At 43.5% G+C, this 17,148-nt stretch overlaps 1 protein-coding gene across 1 annotated transcript in view; it reads left to right on the forward strand.

Annotated features, from left to right (window-relative positions):
* The window catches only part of COL6A5 (collagen type VI alpha 5 chain), a 153,254-nt gene that overhangs the window by 37,112 nt on the left and 98,994 nt on the right, over window positions 1-17,148 (forward strand). The window contains exons 5-9 of the mRNA XM_061167296.1: window positions 3,124-3,684; window positions 8,366-8,920; window positions 11,254-11,829; window positions 14,400-14,975; window positions 16,720-17,060. Coding sequence (XP_061023279.1) covers window positions 3,124-3,684; window positions 8,366-8,920; window positions 11,254-11,829; window positions 14,400-14,975; window positions 16,720-17,060 — 2,609 coding nt within the window. The remainder of the gene's footprint in view (window positions 1-3,123; window positions 3,685-8,365; window positions 8,921-11,253; window positions 11,830-14,399; window positions 14,976-16,719; window positions 17,061-17,148) is intronic.

Raw genomic sequence — 17,148 nt, forward strand, 5'->3', positions numbered from 1 at the left:
GAACTCACACTAGCAATATCTGAGAACCACTACCTCAGTGAATTTGCCATGGTCTACAGTGAGAGAACCAGCTTTGCAGTTTCAAAACGGTCAAACACAGACAACCAATCTCGACTGACTTAGTCACTGCTGTGTCCACCACCTCCTATACTACTGTTTTCAATTTATTTAATAGAACTTCATTAAAGGAAGGAAAATCTCACATTAACCAATCCAGGAGACTGATGGATAAGAAAAGATTGATGATTATCTTTGTAATGGAACTAGAGTGCCAGGGACCTGGACAGTGAAGACCATATTCCTCTGAGAAATACAGTCTCTCCCTGTAGACATATATACAAGTGGGAAGCTAGACTGTAAGCAAAAGATTGCTGGAGGATGTGGAATCAGAGCAAAGGAGTTAGTTTCATGACTTAAATATCTTGTGGTATTTAGTCAGGGGAATGATTCTATTTTAAAGTCCAATATATAGATCTATATATCTAGATAACTGTGCAGGTGAGACCTTGCCCCAGGGGACACATTTTCCTTCAACTCTGTCCAACTGAACTTTTTAGATGGATACATTCTGTAATTACACTGTCCCATGTAATAGCCACATGGAACTGTTAAGCACCTAAAATGTGGCTTTTGCAACTGAAGAGTTGACTTTGAAATTTTATTTAATTTTAAGCAGTTTAAGTTCACATTTTAATAGAAACATGTGACTAGTGGCTAGTGTATTGGACTGGCACAGCTCCAGGACGGGATGGATGGGCATTGCCATGGTTATCCCCTGGGACTTGAATTTTTTTCTTCCTCATTACTTACCACCATTTTTCTTTATTAGATATATAAATCAATTCATTCTGGTCTCTATCACGTGTTTCTGTCTGGGGATCAAACTTGTCTTTTGCAGATAACTGCTTCAGTTCAGTTCAGTCGCTCAGTCGTGTCTGACTCTTTGCGACCGCATGAATCGCAGCACGCCAGTCCTCCCTGTCCATTACAAACTCCCGGAGTTTACTCAAACTCATGCCCATCGAGTCGGTGATGCCATCCAGCCATCTCATCCTCTGTTGTCCCCTTCTCCTCCTGCCCCCAATCCCTCCCAGCATCAGGGTCTTTTCCAATGAGTCAACTCTTCGCATGAGGTGGCCAAAGTATTGGAGTTTCAGCTTCAGCATTACCTTTGCCCTAATACTTTATATGTTGACTTCATAGTTTAATTCTCAAGCTTATTTTCAGTATTTCTGATTTCTTAAGAGCCAACTCCCCATAGCCTGAAGTAGTGTCAACAGCTATAAGTTACCAACAAGCTATCAAGAAAGAAAATATTTTTGAAATGACTAAATTGTCTTGTATTTTAGAGACCTTTTCACATACTCAACCAGGTAACTGTGCATATAACCTAAATTTAAAGGTATATTTTTTTCTTCTACCCAATTAAAAAAATGGCTAAGTAGAGTAGTAAAGAGACTATTAGGAAAGCTAAAGCACTTTTTGACAGAGAATCTGCTCAACAAAGGAGAAATACTGAGAGCTCTTTCATTTACAATTTTCTGTTGAAATCTTGTGATGTACCAGGCCTCAGCTGGGCAGAAGCAGAAAACTAGGCAAAGTCTCTGCCTTCATGGAGCTGACACTCTGTGTCAAGAAACAGGCTGTGATCATGAACAAATGAATAAAGTAATTTCAGGAAGTAATGGGTTTCATAAAGAAAGTAGACAGGGTAATAGGATATATAATGATTGATGTGCTTTAGCTGGAAGGGAAGAGAAGGGCTTCTAAAGAACCTAGAACATTTGAGTTGACACATCCATAAGATGAGAAGGAACCAGCCATGTGAAGATTTGGGGGGAAGAATATTTCAGGAAAGAGGGCAGGCACAAAACTACAGGAGGAAGCTCAGTGTTGTTGAAACACAGTGAGGAAGATAAAGAATTGCTAATTCCCTTGTGGTTCGGCTGGTAAAGAATCCACCTGCAATGCAGGAAACCAGGGTTCGATCCCTGGGTTGGGAAGATCCCCTGGAGAAAGGAAAGGCTACCCACTCTAGTATTCTGACCTAGAGAATTCCAAGGACTGTATAGTCCATGGGGTTGCAAAGAGTCAGATACAACCGAGCAACTTTCACTCACTTACTCAGAAATAGAATGAGAAAGACAAAGAGGAAAGGTTAGTGTTATTTTTCATTTTAAAATTCTAACTACAGTGATAAATCATTTAAGTAGAAGAGTAATACGGTCCGGTTCTAGTTTTAAATATATTATTCTAGTGGCTCCAGGTAGAAGAGGTTATTGGGAAAGTTAGAAAGTCGTCTGAACCTATTTCTCAAAGGAATGATAAGGCATAAACTACAAATGCAGACAGGTGTCAATACCAGAAAATCAATCTTAAAAAGCCTGGAGGTTTGGGAATCTGGTCCGTAGTCTTTAATTCACTGCATGACCTCGGTGACCAGGCCTCACTCAGTTTCAATTTCCTCACAACGGATCTGAATGTGCTCAGTGAAATGTCCAGGCCTCAGCTGAAGTGTCCTCATTCTTCAGAAGCTGTTACCGAATCCAAACTCACTCTGCTCTTGATACACAATAGGCCAGTAAATCTGAGATATGAGGTGTTAAGGTAAGGAATAACAACTTTATTTGGAAAGCCAGCAGACTGAGAAGATGGCAGACTAATGTCTCAAAATAATCATCTTATGGGGCCTGGATGCCATGTTCTTTTATAGAGCACAAAAGGGGAGGGGGTGAGGAAGTAAAAAGATCATACATTTTGCAAGCATCTCCTGGAAAGGCCAGCCTCAGGGATGGGGGTGTTACTTTCTTCTTTTTGCAATCATTCACAGGTGGACAGACTCAGAATGTTTCCCTGAACAAAGGCACTTCAGCTTACCATTCAGGCAGGGTGGCAGAGTTCCCAAGGCAAGCCATTATGTATAGGCAGTATTCTTTCAGTGAACAAAAGCAGCAGGAAGCAAAGGCTAAAGTAAAAGAAACAGATCCAACATGTAGTCAGATTTTGTTCTTCCCTGTAACAGCTTCACAGCCTCAGGCTCCTCTCCAAATCCTCCTGCAAAGTTCTCTCCAGGTTCTCTACAATTAACAGAGGATGTACTTTCTGTTTTCAATTTTTCTGCAGGCTGTGTGGACACAAAGGAGGCTGATCTCTATTTCCTCATCGATGGCTCAGGAAGCATTCAGGGAAAACACTTTGAGCAAATCAAGGAATTCATGTTGGCGGTGATAGGGATGTTTAGCATTGGTCCAGACAAAGTTCGAGTTGGAGCTGTGCAGTATTCCCGTGAGAAGAAAGTGGAATTTGATATCAATGACTACCTTAATGATGTGAAATTAAGAAAGGCTGTTTCTAACATCAAGCAACTTGGCGGCGGAACTCTTACTGGGGCAGCTCTGGATTTCATGCTGCCACTGATGAAGAAGGGAAGGAAGCAGCGAACAAATGAGGTACCCTGTCATCTCGTTGTGTTGACTGATGGGCTATCCGAAGATGCTGTCCTGGAACCTGCTGAGAGACTAAGGGCTGAAAATATCACCATCCATGCGATTGGTATTGGGGAGGCTAACAGAACACAACTGAAACAAATTGCTAGGGAAAAGGAAAGGGTTAACTTTGGGCAGAACTTTGATGCTTTAAAAAGCATCAAAAATGAAGTCGTTCGCAGGATCTGCACTGAGAAAGGTAAGCAAAACAAAAAGGCTTTATTATCTGTACTTTCTTAGTTGTTTCAGGGGCACTAATAAGCCAAGTAGACGAGTGATGTGACCATTTGTCTGGCTCACATTTTGCTGAAGGGGTTCGGCTCCTGACTTTAAGCCAATTGCCAAGGTGGGAGAATCCCTCTGTAGACAGATGCCCCGAGGCCATCTTGAAAGCTGTAGGTGAGAAGGTTGCTAAGGATGCTGTTGCCTTAACCAAGCCCACTGCCATGGAGGTGAAAGTGTTAGTCACTCAGGTGTCCGACTCTTTGCGACCCCATGGACCATAGCCTGCCAGATTCCTCTGTCCGTGGAATTCTCCAAGCAAGAATACTGGAGTGGGTTGCCATTCCCTTCTTCAGGGGACCTTCCTGACCCAGGGATTGAACCCAAGTATTCTGCTTTGCATGCAGATTCTTTTACCCTCTGAGTTACCAGGAAAGCCCTATATTTGTGTGTGTGTGTGTGTATGTGTGTGTGAGACACACTAATGGAGGCAGATGAGAACAGTGGAAAGAAAACGGGCTCTGGTTTTCAGTGGGTTAGGATTCAACTCATTTCATTACTTGAAACTTGTACTTGCTCATCTATAAAATTAGGACAGTACCTACATCAGAATATCCTTACAGTAAATACAAACTGTTATTTCTTTATTATGGAAGCATACCTAGTACATATGTAACCCCTGTTTATTTTTATTCATAATGCAAACAACATACTTGCATTTTTGTTCTGACTAAAAATTAAGTAACAGAAGTTAGGAAGAACAATGTGAAAATTCCTGCTGTGGACCTTGAATGGGTTACTTACTGTCTACCTGGCTTGGTCCTGTATGTGCAGGCTTATTATGAAGCTTAAAGGAAATAATGCATGTGGAGCATTTAGAAGAGGGCTTAGCCCATGGTAAGTGCTACATAAAGTGTGATTATTATAAAAGTTGGCCAAGGTGTTCATTGGTATGGAAAAGAAAAGAATTCTCGCTTTACTCTACTTACAAAAGTGAAACTGTGTTGGCATTTTCTCTGAGTCATTAAAATCCAAAGAAAAATAAGCCAGCAAATAAGTAACATTGACAGTAAAATCCTAAATCATAACTTTATTGATCTTTTTCATCCCGTTATGGACAGGAGTAAAGTTGGGTCTTCAGGATGTCTTAGAAACAGTATGAATACAAGTTCCTTTATGTTTCCTGCAGTTGATGCCAAGGAAAGTAAAAAGATCTCAGGAGAAATAAAATAGACTGTATTTGAGGTCTTTTCAAAGGCAGGCACCAGTCTGAGGAGGGACAGGATATTTATTATTGGTAAAGTAGCTGCAGTCCATGCGCCCAAACCATACCATACCTGAGGGAGGAGACACTGTGGACAAGGAAAGGAGCCACAGATGGTGAACGGAGAGCCAGAAAAACCAAGACGCCAAAGCTGGACGGCCTAGGAAAAAACTGATTCCTCTAGGAGAGGACGTGGATAGAGCAAGGCCCAGGGTATCCATTCACAGGCAGGGTAAGAGGCTCTAGCAAAAAGGCCCCATTCCACACAACAGAGAGTATTGTTTCTCTCTTGTGTAGTTGTCCAGGGTGAGCAGTCCAGGTCTAGCAAAGAGGCAGGTCCATTTGCAACACATAGTAACTATCTGTAGGTCAAAGATGGAGCTCCACACCCCGTCGTCTTTGGTGTGTTCCATTTCTGGAAACGGAGATAGGACCAGGGGCATCTCATCAGGCTCAATTGTTTTATTGTTCAGACCTAGAAGGGGTTAAATCACTCCTCCTTATAGCTACTAACAAATCCACAGTCATAGGGCCACATCTAGCTTCAACGAAACCTGGGAAATGTAGTCTTTACCTGGGCGGCCATCTTCCTGGTTGAAATTCTTTTATTGACATAGAGGAATGGGAGATGAGGAGGTTCAGTTCAGTTCAGTAGCCCAGCTGTGTCCAATTCTTTGCGACCCAAGGGACTGCAGCATGCCACGCCTCCCTGTCCATCACCAACTCCTAGAGTTTACCCAAACTCATATCCATTGAGTCGGTGATGCCATCCAACCATCTCATCCTCTGTTGTCCCCTTCTCCTCCCGCCTTCAATCTTTCCCAGTATCAGGGTCTTTTTCAATGAGTCAGTTCTTCGCATCAGGTGGCCAAAGTATTGGAGCTTCAGCTTCAGCATCAGTCCTTCCAATGAATATTCAGGACTGATTTCCTTTAGGATGGACGGGTTGGATCTCCTTGCAGTCCAAGGGACTCTCAAGAGTCTTTTCCAACATCACAGTTCAAAGGCATCAATTTTTCGGCCAACAAAGTTCCGTCTAGTCAAAGCTATGGTTTTTCGATGAGGAGGTGGATCCCGTGAATAGTGACTGCATGTAGAAATCTACCCCTTTGACATGTTATTGTGGAAGAGAGCATTCCACACTTCCCAGCACTGGGGATTTATCAAGACCCTCAAACATCTTTGGCAATTTCCCTATTCACAACTTTCAAAATGGCCCCAGGGCAGCATCGATCTCAAATGGTTTTAATCCCCCTAGTGGGCTTTATGTTGTTGTTTTTGTTGTTGTTTTTTAGTCACTATGTCACGTCCAACTCTTTTGCAACCCCATGGACTGTAGCCTGCCAGGCTCTTTTTGTCCATGGGATTTTCCAAGCAAGAATACTGGAGTAGGTTGCCATTTCTTTCTCCATAGGATCTTCCTGACTCAGGGATTGAACCTACATCTTCTTCATTGGCAGGTGGGTTCATTAGCTCTGAGTCACCAAGGAAGTTCTGGTGGACCTCATATAAATTATTAAAAAATAGTAAACATTTGAGAATTTGCTGTATGTCTCAGGGAACTCAAACACGGACTCTGTATCAACCTAGAGGAGTGGGATGGGGAGAGAGAGGGGTTGATGGCTGATTCATGTGGAGGTTTGAAACAACAAAATTCTGTGCAGCAATTATCCTTCAATTAAAAGTAAATAAATTTTAAAAAAAGAAAAGAAAGGTAAAAAAATACTAGGCATTTTTTAATTCTTCTATGGTTGATGATAACTGGTCATATACAAATAGTATGGGATAGATTCTGTAAGGACTGAGGAAGGGACTGGTAAGAGAATGGCAGTGATAACAAAAGAAAGGGTTAAGACTAAGGAGATACATGCTAAAGACAATATATTTACAATTTATGCTATATATATTATATATATATATATGTACTATGGTGCATATGTGTGTATACATATGTAAATATATACACACACACACATGGCTTCCCAGGTGGCTCAGTGGTAAAAATCTGTCTTCAATGCAAGAGATGCCAGAGATGTGGATTCGATCCTGGGGTCAGGAAGATCCCCTGGAGGAGGGCATGGCAAGCCATTCCAGGATTCTTGCCTGGAGAATCCCATGGACTGAGAAGCCTGTCAGGCTACAGTCCATACGGTTTCAAAGAGTCAGACAAGACTGAAGCAACTGAGCATGCACGCATGCATACACACACACTCACACACACACTCACACACACTCACACACACTCACACACTCATACACACACACTCACACATACACTCACATACACACTCACACACACACACACACTCACACACACACACACTCACACACACAAGCTCACACACACTCACACACACACTCACATACACTCACACACACACTCACACATACACACACACACTCACACTCACACACACTCTCACACACACTCACACACACACAGACGCACACACACATGAATTAATAGCACTTTTTTATGGCTTATAGAAATTGATCTTCTATGTGTGTATATATGCACAGATATGTATGAGGTGGAAGTGATAAAGTGTTAGTCACTCAGTTGTGACTGACTTTTTGTGACCCCATGGACTGTAGCCCACCAGGCTTCTCTGTCCATGGAATTTTCCAGGCAAGAATACTTGAGTAGATAGCTGTTCCCTTCTCCAGGGGATCTTCCAGACTCAGAAACCAAATCTGGGTCTCCTGCACTACAGGCAGATTCTTTATCATCTGAGCCACCACATATATGCATATATACGCCCACTTCCAGTCCATGGGGTATCAACAAATTTTATGTATAAATAAAGTAATAGTCCCTGTTGAATGGATATGTGCTTACTGAAGTATTTATTATCTCTAGTAAAAACTTTTCACCCCAATTTCTAATATTGATATTTTTAATTGCTTTAATTTATCCCAGAAAGAATGCTATATAAAGGTTACTTAGAATTTTGTGCTTCAAGAAAACACATAAAACCCTGAAATATTAGTCATATTAGTGCCAAAAATTGATTACTTTTCTCTGACTTTCTTTGTTGATCACCACTGTATCCTTAACACTTGGCCTGATGCTCGCCATTTCATACACTTCAAGAATTATGAATTATGAATAAGTGCATAATGCATGCATGCATAAGTGAGTGAAAAAATATATACTTTAGGAGTTGCATTTCTTCTTTGAAAATTTTTAGATAATCTTCAATGGATTTCTGATTTAGGGTTCTAGTCACCAGAATACTACAAAAAAAAACAAAATTTTCAAATGCAGTGGCAGTTGCTTGAGTTAATTTTTGATATTTACTGATTAAATTATTTATTTCTGCTTTACTGTCTCTTACATACTCTGATAACCATGCCAACCTGGTATATTTCTGGTCTTTTTGATCACATGCAGGATGTGAAAACATGAAGGCCGACATCATGTTTCTGGTGGACAGTTCTGGCAGTATAGGACGTGAAAATTTTGAGAAAATGAAAACTTTCATGAAAAACCTGTTAGATAAGATTCAGATTGGTGGAGACAAAAGCCAAATTGGTGTGGTTCAATTCAGTGATGTTAGTAAGGAAGAATTCCAGCTTGATAAATACTTCACACAGAAAGAAATTTCTGATGCAATAGACAGCATGGACCCCATCAGTAAGAACACTTTGACTGGAAGCGCGATAACCGTTGTGGATCCATACTTCACTGAGGCCAAGGGGGGCCGCGCAATGGTGAAAAAGTTTCTCATCCTTATCACTGATGGAGAAGCCCAAGATGATGTGAGAGACCCTGCAAAAGCTCTTCGGGACAAAGGTGTGGTCATCTTCTCTGTGGGGGTATACGGGGCCAACAGGACTCAGCTGGAGGAGATCAGTGGGGATGGCAGCCTGATCTTCCACGTGGAGAGCTTCGATGATCTAAAGGCGATAGAGAGTAAACTCGTCTTCCGCGTGTGTGCTCTTCATGGTAAGTGACCCTCTTATCCTTCAGGACGCAAGGATGTGAGCTGTTGACTTTATAGTGGGGTGAATTAAAAGCTATGACCTCAGGGCTGAATCAGTTCAGTCGCTCAGCTGTGGCCGACTCTCTGCAACCCCATGGACTGCAGCACGCCAGGCCTCCCTGTCCATCACCAACTCCTGGAGTTTACTCAGACTCATGGGCTGTATATTTATGTGAAATACCCAGGGATATTCCAGAATAACAGTTTTGTCTGCTAATTTGGCAACATATAGTCTGATTTTGATAGCTTCAAATAGATATACCAAGAGAATACTGGAGTGGGTTACCATGTCCTTCTCTAGGGGATCTTCCCAGCCCAGGAATCGAAACTGCGGCTCCTGCCACTTCTCCTGCATTGCAGGCAGGTTCTTTACCGCTGAGCCACCAGGAAGCCACATATACCAAGGAGGTCTCAGAATTTTACATTAAATTTCCAGCTTTTTAATACCTGCATACCTAGATTTTCCAGTCAATTTTTAATCCCAAATGATTCTCCCAGTTTTTCTTGGCTACGTATAACCATTGCTAAGTATGTATACATAAGAATGTGTAATTAGAAATAGTCATTTTCCTCTTAGTTAAATTAAGTTCCGTATCCAAAGCACAACTCTGCACCTTCTTTGTATTTTAAAGATACAGTGTATTTTTATCCATTTATTACTTACATTCTTACCCTCTCTCAGCTAAGTAGTTTACATTTGCCTGTTCTTATACCTATCCTTTTGGAAAATTTTAATTTGTTACTTTTCTTAAAGTGATTGCTTGGAGTCATCACTTTTATCTGACACTGTAGTGCTTTTCAAATTGTATTAAGCAACCTTAGGTTTGAGCCCATCAATTTTAATGACTTGTGTCAGAACTTGCTATAAATTCACATGTAAGGCTAACACCACCAGTACTTTTAAATCTATCACGTGCTGTTATCTGTGTTTTGGATACAACTAAGAGAACAAACCAAAGCATTAGTCAGTTTGTTGTATGTTGTTCCTAGGGCAATAGAAACCTCCTTTGGACTTGGTTCTTCAGAACTTTGTGTGTGAAAATTTCAGAAGGTTAACAAGTAAGATGTCTCAGTGTAAACTGAGCTTTAGGCAATGGCCCTAAGATTTCTCTTGGAAAGTCTTAACTGGAATTTTTCTTCTTCCTCCACGAATGGCAGTAATTCCCAAACTCTTGGGATTGTGGAGACATTCTAAGAAGGGCTCACAGTAAGGCCACAGCCCCATTTTTGAAATCCAAAGGGCTCTTCCTGGCCTTTCTTCATTGAGAAATGTCATGTTTGTAGAGTCCCTGTCTGTAACATGAGGTAGAATTTTAGCTGACTTGTACATTCAGTTTATAAATTTATTTATCAAGTAAATTTAGAAATGTGTATCAAGTCTGCTCATAAATATACATCGAGTTATGACTTGTTGCCAAATCATACTGAGTCCTTCTTCCTACGTGGCTTGGGTTCATCTGCAGTGGATGATCCCTGAAAACTTGGAGACCTCACTGCCAGAAATAAGGCTTGGAGCTAAGGTTGGCAGGTGGAGGGTGAACCATTGGGAAGCATGTGCTTAAGCTACTCAGGGAAGGAAAAGAGTGGAAAGAAGCCATACTTTGGAGACCCACCCAGAGTGGGTGCTTGGCTTCTAAGGAGGAGGAGGGCTTGGGGCCAGGGTGTGGGGACAAGCGCCTTAGCTCTTCCCTTGTGTGGGGTCTTCTGGGCTCCAGCTTGGGAAGGTCAGAGGAAGGGCCACAAAGAAATGTGAAGAGGCGTGGTGCACAGAGGAAAACTTATCTCCCGGAAGCTGAGCCTGAAGGGGCCAGACAGAAACTCCAAGGTTGTACATTGAGCCTCCCAGCCCTTCAAAAATGCAGGCCAGTCTGGCAAGAATCCGTGATGGCTCACCACTGTACTACACTGAATCACCTCCTGACATTCCCTTCCTGGTGAAAGCCTGCTTAGCAAACGTTGCTGCAAACGACCTGAAGAGGTTTAGCAGAACAAGAGTAGGGAGGTGTGAGAAGCGCTGATCTGATCAGGGAGTTATATAGATAAGTGAAAGTGAAGTCGCTTAGTCGTGTCCGACTCTTTGCGACCCCGTGGACTGTAGCCCACCAGTCTCCTCTGTCCATGGGATTCTCCAGGCAAGAATACTGGAGTGGGTTGCCATTTCCTTCTCCATGGTATCTTCCCGACCCAGGGATCGAACCCAGGTCTCCCTCATTGCAGGCAGACGCTTTAACCTCTGAGCCAGCAGGGAAGCAGCGCACTGCAAACGTCTGTCACGCCTGCTCTCTTCTGCTTTCAGATTGTAAACGGATTCAGCAGTTAGATGTCGTGTTCGTGCTGGACCACTCAGGCAGCATCAGCGTCCAGGACCAAGAAAACATGATCAACCTCACCATCCATTTGGTGAAGAAATCAGACGTGGGCCTGGACCGCGTTCGGTTTGGAGCGCTCAGATACTCAGATGACCCCGAGGTTCTTTTCTACCTCAACAAGTACTCAAGTAGATCAGCCATCATCGAGCATCTGAGGCAGCGCAGGGAAACGGCCGGGAGGACCTACACTGCTAAGGCTCTGGAGCGTGCGAACGACCTGTTCACAGAGCAACACGGCAGCCGTCTCAAGCAAAATGTGAAGCAGATGCTGATCGTTATCACTGATGGGGTATCCCACGACAGAGAGAACCTCAGTGATGCAGCCTCAAAATTAAGAACCAAAGGCGTCATCATCCACGCAGTGGGTGTAGGTGCGGCTGACCAAATGGAACTGGAGATGATGGCGGGGGATAAAAATCACACTATCCATGTCAGTGCTTTCGACAAACTGAAAGATATTTACCTGCCTCTGCAGGACAGTATGTGTAACAACGCGCAAGAGGGTAAGTTGTGCTTTTAAAGTTGGTGTAGCAATACAAGTTTACGCAAAAAGTAAGCGATGACACTTGGCTTCCCATCATCCAGATGGCATGGGCTGAACGTTCTTCTACTCAGGCTACCAGTTTTCTCATCTCTGAGAGTAATGCATTCTTGAGTCAGAAAAATCTAAAGGTCCTTTGCTGCTGTACTGAAGACATACGGGAAGTTGTAGAAGCGTTCTTTGCTGCCGGGCGTCTCGGTTTCCCTTTCCTCGGCTCTTCCTAGGGTCGTATTCAGCTTTCCTCATCTCGTGGTTGCCTGTGCTGTGCATTTGCTTGATGGCCCCAGTGCAGCTACTCTGTATCAGGTTCAGGCCAAATTCAGGTGGAAAGTTTCATGCTTTAAACAGACTTTTGGCTTCAAAGTTCCAGGACCCTCTAAATTGGATTGTCAGCACCCTGTAGGGCCACTGGAAGTCCAACCAGGGCAGTGAGCTTTTCTGAATCAAGGCCAGGAGTGGGATATCAGTGGGATATCCCAGGAATGGGATAACAGAGACCAGTTTTAGGAACCAGGAGGGAAGGGGTCAGAGCTGAACCAGGAGATACCCCTGCGGTAGGGCGAGCTGGTGGCATCACGTCTGAGTGAGGAAGGGGTGGGATTTGCCACCTGACTTAAAAGCAGTGGAGATCAACCCGCCCTCTAGGAGGGTCACTGTGCCTCCTTGGAAACCTGGAATCCTTCCCAGATACTGTCCTGGTCCTCCCCACATGGTAAACCCATCAACCAACCAGCTAACTTCCTTTCTTCTTTCTTTTTCCCTTCCTTTTTTTGACTTCCTTCTCTTTTTCCTTTCCACCTCCCTTCCTCCCTCTCTACCAGCTTGAAACCTACTTTGTGTTCAACACAAATTCTGTTTTGTCCACTGACATTAACCCACTCACTTCTCTGTGAAATCGTCCAACCCCAAACAAAACCTCCCCCCAAATCTTGTATCAGATCAGCATTTGCTGGGCTGAGTAAAACTACATCTGATCATCTCCACAATTCTACTTTACTTAAGTAAGCAATAAATTCAGATTCTTGGTTTCGGATACAGAATGTGGGTATCCTCTTTAAAAATGACTGTCCCCAAGGCATCTTTCTGATAGAAACTGGGCTATGTCACCGACCTGCTCACAGGTTACCGTTTCTAAACTCCTGAGTTCCAAGTAGTTCCTGCTGACATCTCCAACCTCATTAATTGCCCCCTGCTTCACAGCCTCTCTAGTCATCCTGAAGTCCCTTCATCTTCACATGCATCATCTTACCCAGCACAAACACACCGGCCTATGGCTTCCCCTGGCTGCATCTAGCTTGCTTGTTACCTTTCAGATTTTGTTTGCCAGTTTTCTGACCCAGCACATGTCAGTGGCCGTGCTGTGTCCTATGTCTCCGGCACCTTCTATTTCCCCTGATGGTAGCATCTAACACATAGTTGCTGTTTCCTTGTAACAAGACTGAGCTCATTGGGCAGGGCTGGGACTCTTATTTATCACTGGGTCCCCACCAAATCTAGAGCTATTAGTAAGACTGGAGTCTTTTCCTTAGGGACTGCTTTCTTCTCATCTCCCATACCTGCTTTTGGAGGTAGGTGTTGAGATGGGGTTTTGAGATAGATGTTGAGATAATAGAGTCTAACTTTTGGATGCAAGATGTTTACTAGCACAGTGTTTAGGGCATAGCTCTGAAGGAAAGAGTGGGAAGCAGAAGAGACAAAAGAAATCCATGTTGCGAGCCCCGTCATCCCAGCTGGGGATGATGCACTTTAATACAGCCCCATCCCAGCCTTTGCATTTGATGGAAACTGAGCATAAAAGATCATTCCTTGTTTTGGGTCATGTTACATGGGACTTCAGAAAGATGACCCCATAATCAATGTTGACTAGCACTTGTCCATGAAATTTCAATATTTGGACTATGATATTATTAAATCAATTTGTAGTAGGAAAGAATGCTGGATTTAAGGATAAAAAGGATCCAGATGCCAGCTCCACTGCATAGTGATTGCCTATTCTGAGACACCTTAACCGCTGAATTCCTTTTCTCTACCTAAGATCAGAACAATTCCTCATCAGGTGGTTGTGAATATTAACCATTATTGTATGCTAAACACATCTTTAAAATGATAATTTTAAACACAAATGTAAAGTGGTGGCATTAATAATAACAGAATTACTAATGGCACTTGAGTACAGTGGCACTCAACTTGGGTGGATGTTCCAGTATGGGAGTGTTGAATGGACTGCAGGCCCTTGCAATAACCTTTCAATGAATATAGTCAATCTAGTCAAACTTCCTTCCTTTCTCAGAGAAGCTTTCAGTGTCCTTTCAAATGTATCATGTAAATTATTAAAATTTGAAACAAAGCCTATTAACTTTTCCTCACCACTACTTTTTCTTCCCTTTGAGGGCCAATTGTGATTTCTCATCTGTTATCTTATCTCAATTTGCCATGACTGTGAGGACTTAGAAGCAATTAAATATCTGAGTGAAGGGAACATTTAGAATGATTCTTGAGGACAATAAGTGATTTACTTTTTTTCAATTGCAGTCTGTAACGTTCAAGAAGCGGATGTGATTTTCTTTTGTGATGGTTCTGACATGGTATCTGATTCAGACTTTGTTACCATGACAACTTTCTTGTCAGACTTGATTGATAATTTTGACATTCAGTCTCAGAGAATGAAAATTGGGATGGCCCAATTTGGGAGCCGCTACCAAGAAATTATCGAGTTACAAAACTCTCTGACCAAAACTGAATGGAAGTCTCGGATTCAATCTATCAGCAAGAGCAAGGGGCTTCCGCGAATAGACCTGGCCCTGAGAAAAGTGAGCCTTATGTTTGAGCCGTCCGCTGGTGGCAGAAGGAACGCTGGTGTCCCTCAGATGTTGGTGGTCATCACATCTGGGGGTCCCCGCTATGATGTGTCAAAGGCAGTGAAGGCCCTGAGAGAAGCTGGCATTTGTATTCTGGCTCTGGGCATAGGAGATGTTTACAAGGAGCAGCTCCTGCCGATCACGGGCAGTTCTGAAAAAATCATCACTTTTCAAGACTTCGATAAATTAAAGAATGTGGATGTGAAAAAAAGAATGATCCGTGAAATCTGCCAGACTTGCGGGAAAACCAGTAAGTGCTCCTTGGCTCCTTCTTTGTTTTTGTTTGATTGCAGCTTCCTGGTTGTCCATTTCCCGGGGTGTCTTTGGGCGAATCTAACAGGATGTGGTTTGGAATAATATGCAATGAGAATAGGTGTCTCCTCTGTTTCCAAAAGTTTGGGATTGGTCAGCCTTCCTCAGAGGCAGGGGAAAGTGTTCAGAGGCCAGAGGATGCCCTGGGTTGTGTGCCCAGGTCAGCCCTCTCCTCCACTACAATAGGGGTTATATTCTTCTTAACACTTGGAACTCAGCCTTCTGTTTCTATCCTCTCTGCTTCCGGAAGTCCCAGAGCAATGCCCTGCATCCCACAGTGAGTAAGCAAAATAAACATTTGCTGGCTGGACTTTTTCCTATTTTAACTTTGTTGAACCATCTTGTAAGGGACTCAGTATGTGTGCATGTGTGTGCACGTGTGTGTCTGTGTGTCTGTCTGTGTCAACTGTATCAGCACATGTCTGGTACATTTTCCTCTTTGAATGATGGCATTCGTATAATCCTAACATAGTAAAGATTTGAATTGTCCTTGGGGATTATTTAATTTCCAGAGGTCACTGGGGCTGATGGCTGCAAAGGCCAGGGGTGTCATGGAGGTGAGTCACGTGGGCTGGGACTGAAGGAAATAAAAGCAGAGCTGCGGTCCATCTGATGGGGATGTCATTCTTCAGCTCCAGCTGAGAGCTGTGTGCAGGATTCCGGTTCTGTACACTTGGGACTGGGAGTTGGGAGGACAGAGCATCATTGAAGGATAAGATTTTGTGGAATTTGCGCAACAGGCAGAAATTCCCCAAGGGCTTCTGTTTTTAGACTTACTATGATGGAAGCTGGTTTTTTCACAAACCACATTGGTTTTTCCAAGCTGTCTGGTGGGGTGCTTACTGGGGGCAGACAACAGCGGTGGAGGAGCCCGGGACTAGAATCAGAAAGTCAGGGTTCCTGCTCCGGTTCAGCAGCAGTGGCTTCCCTGCCTCACCATCTCCTCGTGTCTAAGACGAGCAACTGAACAGGGTCACAGGTGACCAAGTAGCAGCTTGCCGCTGAATTGAGTTTGTCCTATTTGGTGTTGTGATCTTGTAAAATTAGTTGATAGCATTTTCAGACTGGAGGTTTTGCATTAAAATGTAGATTTCAGGCTTCTCTTTGAAAAAAATCAGACAGTGTGACCGGACTGGGCCCCCTTTCCCACATGGCGACTCTCAGTTGGAAGTGAATGGTGAACAGATGGGTCATTGCTCTGCGTTCACTTTCTCACCCACTGCCCACTTGACTTGATAACATGACCCTCCTGACCTTTGCAGTTGACTGAATTGATGGCCTCTGGGTTAAATAAATTCTAAGAACAATTCAAATATTTTATATTTTATAATTATATTCATCATAATATGTCCTCATTAAATGAAGAAAAAATGCATGCATACACACACACACACACACACACACATACACACGGCCAGTCTGAGAATAAGACTAAACCGGGATTAGACTTCAACTAGCCCCTGAAACGTGTAACATTTGAAAGGGGATAGAAGAAACACCTGTATTGCAAGCTGACCCAGCAGCCAGTATTCTCCTTCTTAGACATTTTTGGGTCCTAGAGACCCTCCAGCCCTAGACCGCGAGGCTACCTTGACATTGAATGTTTTGCCTGGGAATGTACCCTCTGCCCTTCCTTACTTCTGGCTGGTCATTAATTTGGCCCCGTTTTCCTTGGTCTCCAGACTGCTTTCTGGACATAGTGGTTGGCTTCGACATTTCCACTCACCTGCGGGGCCAGCCATTGTTCCACGGCCACCCCCGGCTGGAATCATACCTCCCAGGCATCTTAGAGGACATCACATCCATCAGGGGTGTCAGCTGCGGGGCAGGTGCAGAGGTGCAGGTGAGCATGGCCTTTAAGGTGAACAGCGACCAGAATGTCCCTGCCAAGTTCCAAATCTACCAGCAAACCATATTTGACCGCCTCCTGCAAGTCACCGTCAATGGGCCGACTCACCTGAATGCCCAGTTCCTGCAGTCCATGTGGGACACGTTTGAGAATGTGTCTACATCCCAAGGACAGGTAACCAAGTCACTCTCTAGCTCCCATCTCCATGTCCTTTCATTAGTTTCTGCCTCCCAGTTACATGCTTTGCTCTCAAGTCATCCCA

This window comes from Dama dama, chromosome 19, assembly GCF_033118175.1.
Source record: "Dama dama isolate Ldn47 chromosome 19, ASM3311817v1, whole genome shotgun sequence".
NCBI lineage: Eukaryota > Metazoa > Chordata > Mammalia > Artiodactyla > Cervidae > Dama > Dama dama.